Source organism: Crinia signifera, chromosome 12 (assembly GCF_055691185.1).
Source record: "Crinia signifera chromosome 12, ASM5569118v1, whole genome shotgun sequence".
Lineage (NCBI taxonomy): Eukaryota > Metazoa > Chordata > Amphibia > Anura > Myobatrachidae > Crinia > Crinia signifera.
Window position 1 is genome coordinate 27,304,602 of NC_139228.1, and position 7,524 is coordinate 27,312,125.

General features: G+C 35.9%; 1 protein-coding gene across 1 annotated transcript; it reads left to right on the forward strand.

Annotated features, from left to right (window-relative positions):
- The first annotated feature begins 5,865 nt into the window (after positions 1 to 5,865).
- Positions 5,866 to 6,759, forward strand: LOC146049517 (vomeronasal type-2 receptor 26-like). The gene has a single exon (XM_083166056.1). The coding sequence runs from the start codon at positions 5,866 to 5,868 to the stop codon at positions 6,757 to 6,759; it is 894 nt and encodes a 297-aa protein (XP_083022182.1).
- The last annotated feature ends 765 nt before the right edge of the window (positions 6,760 to 7,524 follow it).

Genomic DNA, 7,524 nt, shown 5'->3' on the forward strand with positions numbered 1-7,524 from the left:
CACTTATGTTTTTTATATAGCAATCTATGTTGTTATACCGGTTTGGGAACCACTGGTAGGAGGCAGCTAATGTTTACCTATAGTTCCAGTGTACATTGTTTCCTGCATTTATATAGAGCATTAAAATATCCAATTCCTCATAAGCATAAATTTGCTTAAAGATCACTGGGTTAAAATCAATGTTGGGTTTCAGAGGCTAAAACACACTATGAACATTTAAAAATTAATCTAATGATGATAATGTTTTAGACCCTGAAACCCTATATCAATTAAGATTCATTTAGATTGATTTAATTTGATACAAATCAAGCATTAGTAAATAACTGCCTTTGTAGAGCAACAAATCCAAGCAGAGACTCTGTATCATGCCAAACAGACTTTGAAGTATGATTTCATCTAAATCTGAAAACTGAGGAAATATTAACTAAATGGGGTCTGACATTTAGATTATTATTGGGTTTCCTAAAATCTTGCTTAGAATAATTCTGCCCATTTCCACTGACAATTTTATGTCGGTCTGTAGGAATATTGAAATATCAGGAAACAGGAGGGTCCACTCTCTTGGTTCTTGTAGTACCACTCATATTTTATTTATTGGTATGGATAGTTTGGTCAACAGTCAATAGGTGGACACCTAATGGTCAACATTGACAAAAGGTGATCATGCACAAGGTCAACAATTACAAAAATGTGACAGAAGCAAAATGTAGACATGGAAAAGGTCAACACATGAAAAGGATGACATGATTTAAAAAAAAACATTGTTGTCAATGTCAACACTTGAGCACATGGAACACCAATAAGTGTGGCTTGAATCACTTGCAATGCTTTGGGCCAAGTGTGTCTCTCCAATACCGCTATGCTTGGCACACTTTACAGTTGCTAATCAGTGGTGGCATGGATAGTAAAGTATTAAAAAGTCATAGTCCCAAAATTAAAAAAAAAAAAACATTAAAAACTCATCTTTTTCATGTTGGCTTTTTGCTTGTGACAACTTTTTGTCAAGATCAACCTTTAGTCAATTCCAACCTTGCGCATGTGGACCTTTTGATGTTTAACCATGGACATAGACATTGTTGACTTATCATCCGGATCCCTTTATTACAGTAGATAGCATGCTGAGGGTCCACAGATGAACTGTTGTCAGTGGGAAAATGCATGTTCGATAATCCACCAAAATCTCTTAAGTAGCCTGTTTTCATTTTCCTAAATCTAAATTTTGTATAAAATTATGCTTTAAGTACAAACACTTAAGTTATTTCAGGTAATGTCATTTGATTTTGCAATATTCATGTTAATTAAAACAGTAGGTACGGTTTAAAATATGAAACAATTATATGAATTTACATTCAATATACTCCTTATAAAAGTTCTTTATCCAAATGGTGGATTGCATGATGCAACATGCCTTCCTTTCATTTTTATAGTTAAACCAATATTTAAAGAAGGTTCGTTTCGAGACAACCTCCAAAGATGAAATATTTTTTACTGAAAATGGAGAAACTCCGGGACGTCTTGACATTGTAAATTGGAACGTGTTTCCTGATGCAACAGGCAGGATGAGAAGCGTTAGTACATTCTATTCATCAACACATCGCAGTAAAGAGATCATTTTCAATGCACAGATTATGTTTGGAACTAAATCGGGTGAGGTATGTCAACAAAGAGAACTAAAAACCTAAAGGTGTTTATTTATCAAGAGCCAGTTTTTGCCATTAAAGTTCTATAGCGAAATGTTTCATGTTTCAGTGGGGTTTTGTAACCTGGCTCCAATGTTGATTGGTTTTCTGGTGGTTTTGTCCTAGGTTTTTGCCCCCTTTAATGTAATTAATACATTATATTACTCTTTTAATAAAACTGATCTATACTTTTACCCTTAAAATTAATAAGAGAATTATCAACGTATCTAAGTATCCACCTACTTAGTCAATACATAATTGCCGAGCTCATTATTAGTGTATTGTCATTCCTATCCAGGTACCCATACTAATGATTAAGTCTAGTGATATAAAGTATAATATCTAGTGATATAAAGTGCAGAAATACAAAAGATGCTTGTGTCAAAAGTTAGATGCAAAAGAAGAAAATGGCTTATGTTAACATGAATAAAATCCACAAAATGATGTTCCACTCTTGCAATCGTTGACCGAAACTACCAACACCAACATTTTATTTAACAAAACCAAGTTTTGCAGATGAAGGCTCATCCAGTGCATGATGATCCCCAAAGTGGAACCAAAGGTCAATTTGATAATATATTATGGTCTTCACTAGTAGCTGTTTCATAGTAGTACAAGTCTCAAAGTTGGACCCCCCCCCCCCCCAAAAAAAAACAATAAAAATATACATAATAAAAGTATGTCAAATCACATGTGTGCTCAAACCACTTACAGTACCTACCACAGTCATATCTGTAGTCTTTGGAAAATATTCCACCGATGTCCATCAGTGGTTAAGAGAACATTCTAGAAGACATCTCAGCATGTTTGTAGCATGTGTTCTTTATTTGTCACAGATTAATCTGAAAAGACAGTCATATGAAAAAATTATGCAGATTAATCCTAAAAGAGTAACATTGGAATATATTACTGTATATAGCATAACAGAATATTATTGCGCTATATAGGAAAACCGTAATACAAATTTTACTGAAATAAAAGGGAGAACAGGGAATAGTAAGAAACCATAGACAAATAAATGAGTGTTGAATAGAGGGCAAAATCTGCTACATTGTGGAGGAAGCAAGGGAAAGGGAGGAAGAAGGAAGCAAGGTATACAACAGATGTATGAAAGTCACACAACCAAATACAAGTATTGTCCATGATACTGATTTATTATTTCAGGAACCTTCTGCAACTGTAAAAGGTAACTTGATGAGGACAAAGGGAAAATATGATCTGAAATGCCTTTATCTGAATGCTAGGAGTTTTACTGGTAAAATCGGCAGGAAGATCTCATAGGTATTACCGAAACTTGGGATGAATCAAGAGTGGGAGGTTAACATAGAAGGTTAAAGTCTGTTTAGAAAAAATAGATAAGGTAGAAGGGGAGGAGGAGTATTTTTATATGTTAAATTATCTCTAAAACCATATATAAGGGAAGACATATACAAGAGCACAATGGAGTCAGTAGAATTGGTAAGGGTCTCAAAAACCTAAAATAGGGACATGTTATAAACCACCCAACATAAATATGGAGGAGTAAAAAGACCTCTTGCTACTACCCAGAAATAAATTGGAAAGATAGGTCAAGTAGTACCGCTAAGGGAATGTTTTATGGGATGCCCTGAATGGCTAATATTTGTAACAATTTATTGGAAATCAAACCAGAAATAATAATATCCTGGATCTCCTGATAAGCAACAATGGGAACATTCTTTCTAACATAACTATACGGGAGTCATTGGGGAACAGTGATCACATTTAAGATCATTATATTGGAGCAACTAGGAGCAACTAGGTGCTTAATTTTAGAAAGGCAAAAAGTTTGGCAAGTGTGAGGAGTCCTTAAAGGATATAAACTGGAAGGAAGTATTTAGAGGTATGGATACTACTGAAAAGTGGAAAACTTTTTTTACCTGGGAGGGCTGCAGCCCATAGGTAAAAACCGCCACTGCACAGGTTTGTTTATGATGTCAGTATGAATTAATAAAAAAATGTGTTAAATAACACGTAGTTACAGTAAGCACCACAGCCAAACTTTATAATAATATTTTTGCAGCCCGATCTACCAATATATTTAAATTAACTTCAGTTCCTGCAATGCATTGTGATAGCAATGTTATGAAAAAGTGTGATATAGTTAAATATATTTGTAATATAATAGTTGTATTGTGTTATATAACGTTTAATTGGGTGTCATTGTTTATTTAAATGGTTTACATAGATTGTTTAGTATGATACAATCTGCATGGATGTATAAAACGATATTTTAATATGATTAATAATTAATAAGACTTTCTATTTAAAGGTCCCAAAATCGCTGTGTGTTCCTGCGTGTGAGCCCGGGTACAGGAAAGCCGATATAAAGGGAAGACCCAAATGTTGCTATGACTGTGTGCAATGTTCAGAGGGCCATTTCTCCAATGTATCAGGTAATCACTCATCCATGTTACTGGTATGGGCTTGTAAAGGAATTTCCATCGTTAGACACTGACAAAAAAACTCCGGGACTGAATTTTCACTAGTGAGTTAAGTACATGTCTATTTTGAGTTCTATGGGATGGAGCTGTAAAAGGACATGTAGAAATACCATTTCAGAACTTGGGGTCAGGGCCTTAACATTACAGTACAATGGTAGTACCAGTGGTGATAATACTGCAGAGCTGGAAAGAAGTGGCGCTATGAATGAGAAAGGTGAATCATTTGCAGATGGTCAGGAGTTGGTGCAACTATCAGGAAGATAATGATGATAATGATTGCCTGATGATAATGATGATTATCTAACTACTCCTCACATCTGAGGTGATGTACCACCAGTGACCACTAGAGGCCACTCAGAGGACCACCTTACTACCAAACAGAAAGTGAAATCAAAATGATCTGTTTCAAACTTGGTGGATATTGAGAGAGGGAGCTGTGAAGACAGAGACTGGAGGTAGGAGCAGATAGGGACTAAAGATGCCCACGCATGGATAGATATCGGAATCCAATCCAACAGCCTTTGAAATCTTGAACACCCCTGATCATGGCTATCAGAGGGTTTACTCAAGTGTTCAGTTTGGCCATGATCAGGGGTGGTCAGGGGTTTTCAGGGCCTGCCCCCCCCTACTGCACCACCACTGTTGGCAGAAGATTTCAAATAAATAGGGTGGCCAATCAGTGGCCGCCTTATTACTTTGAAATTCCCTACCCATCACCGGCCTCTCTATGTGTATACCAGCAGCAGAGGTGACCGTGGCGGTGTGGTGGCACGGTTTGGAGATGCAAGTGGCAGGTCATAGCCACATCGTTCATCATGCCTACACATGGAACGATGTGGCCATGATCCTGTATAACAGGTTGTTCATCTTTCCACCTGCTGGAGGGATCAGCAGGCATAATGAACGACCCACAGACACCTGCATTGGATTGTCATCAAGCCCACACACGGTACAATTTTAAACAATGTGTCACTCCGATCTGTAGGAAACAACGGCCATATTGCTTAAAACATCTCACCATGTATCATCATTCTGATAGCCTTTTAACTAGTTGTTTCATAAACACTAGAGTATGCAAATTATGTATAGTATTTATATGAGAAAAAAGATGTATGTGGAAAGATGAAGAGTAGAAGTGGAGGAAACAGAATAAGTAACATTTCATTCAATTACATTAAGCAATTTCCAATGGAATTTAGCAAAATTCTAGTGAGAGACACAATACCGTACAATATTGTGATATTTTAAGGACTAGACATCACAATAAATCTTAATTTTTTAATCTTTAATTTAAAAATGACTGTGTAATGCCATCTACTTTGTTCTTCAATGCAAGCAAAAATATCTGCAGTAATTATAAGGCAATTTACATTTTAAATACATATTCTCCTAAATACATAGTCACCTCTCGGCCTTACGGCCAGCTCTTCTGTTGTGTATTTTTAGGTTCTTTAATACTCTACAGTATGTAAGAATTATGCAAAGTAAAGCAAAGTTATCAAGTTTCCTTTAGATCTTTACTTTATTCAGAATAAATAATAATGTTACCTGTATTGAATATGAAGTTGCTCACTTTAATGACCAATTTGTTTAACAAACTAGTTGTAGGAATAGAACTCAGTAGTAAAGTGGGGAGCATCGTTACTGATACATAACAATCCAGCAACAAGATGATATACTAGTTGAATTATATTTTAGCATCTGCATGTTATTTATTTCTAGACATGGAGAACTGCCTTGAATGCCCCGATGACCAATGGCCGAATGAGGAAAGAAATAAGTGCATCATGAGATCCATAGACTTCTTGTCCTATGGAGAACCACTTGGATTAGCTTTAGCCCTAGCAGCCATTGTTCTGTCCATCATCACAGCATTCATTCTGCAGATATTTATTAAATACAGAGACAGCCCTATAGTAAAAGCCAATAACCAGGAGCTTAGTTATATTGTACTTGTGTCTCTCATGCTGTCTCCCCTCTGTATATTACTGTTTATTGGCCGTCCTATGAAGGGGACATGCCTACTAAGGCAGGTGGCTTTTGGAACCATTTTTGCTATTATTATATCATCAATGCTCGGAAAAACAATCACTGTTGTGTTTGCATTTAATGCTATAAAACCCAGAAGCAGATTAAAGAAATGGATCGGATACAAGATTCCAAGATACATTGTTCTTCTAGGTTCATTGGGAGAAATTCTAATATGTTCTGTATGGTTACTTTATTCTCCCCCATTCCCGGACCGTGACACTAAGTCTCAACCATCTGTGATGATATTAAAGTGCAATGAAGGATTTGCCCCTGCGTTTTACATAGTGATTGGATACAACGCCTTATTGGCGTCGGTGTGCTTTGTTGTAGCTTATTTTGCCCGGAAGCTGCCAGACATGTTTAATGAAGCTCAGCACATCACCTTCAGTATGTTGGTGTTTTGCATTGTCTGGGTATCTTTCATACCGACCTATCTGAGCACAAAGGGAAAATACATGGTAGCCGTTGAAATATTTGCCATCCTGGCTTCCAGTTCTGGACTATTGGGCTGCATATTTATTTCCAAGTGTTACATTATATTTTTCAAACCTGAGCTTAACAGCAAGAGAAAAATATGTATCAATTAATTTTTAATGCTCTCTAGTTCTATTTCAAATGCATCATTAGTCTACTAACACATTATTTGAACTATTCAACTTACTACTATAATTAAACATAGAAACTTAGAAACAGTCATTAAGAACCACTTGGCCATCTAGAAAGATGCAAATAGTAATTAATTACATTTTTAGTCCCGATATACAATATTCCCACCATTTTAATGACATAGAAAATATTACAAAATAATTACGCTAAATCATTAAAATCGTATTTCTATGACCATGTAATACATAAAAAATAAAAAAAAATGAACAATTTTTCAGAAAAATAAAAAATGAATTATTTGTTCCAAAGAGTTTGGGTCTTTTTAAAAAAAAAAGGGTTTTAATTAAAACAACCAAATATATAAAATCTACAGAAGTACCACCGTTTACTTATTAAACACAGTCACATTGGGGACAAGGACACATACATTGGTGGATAGAAACACACACACACACGGAGACAAGCAGATGCAGAGGTGGCAAGACAGGAGCTGATCACAAGGGGGGGGGGGGGGGGGGGAGACAGGTGATATCACATAGTATTCATCGTAATAGCATTTTACATTTTATTGTAGATCTATTAAGATTAGAATAATATTTCTGAGAGTAGAGAGTTTAAATTCATTATTGTGTCTCCAATATCTTGCTAACTTGATTTCTATGAGAGATTGTGGGTGTGATTGTCCGGGCCTTGACGGAACGGGATTCTGTATAGGGGCTGATGTAAGGAATAGGCTCCAGTTAAAC

Coding starts and splice junctions, on each gene's coding strand:
- LOC146049517 (XM_083166056.1), top strand. CDS start 5,866: ATGGAGAACTGCCTTGAATGCCCCGATGACCAATGGCCGAATGAGGAA.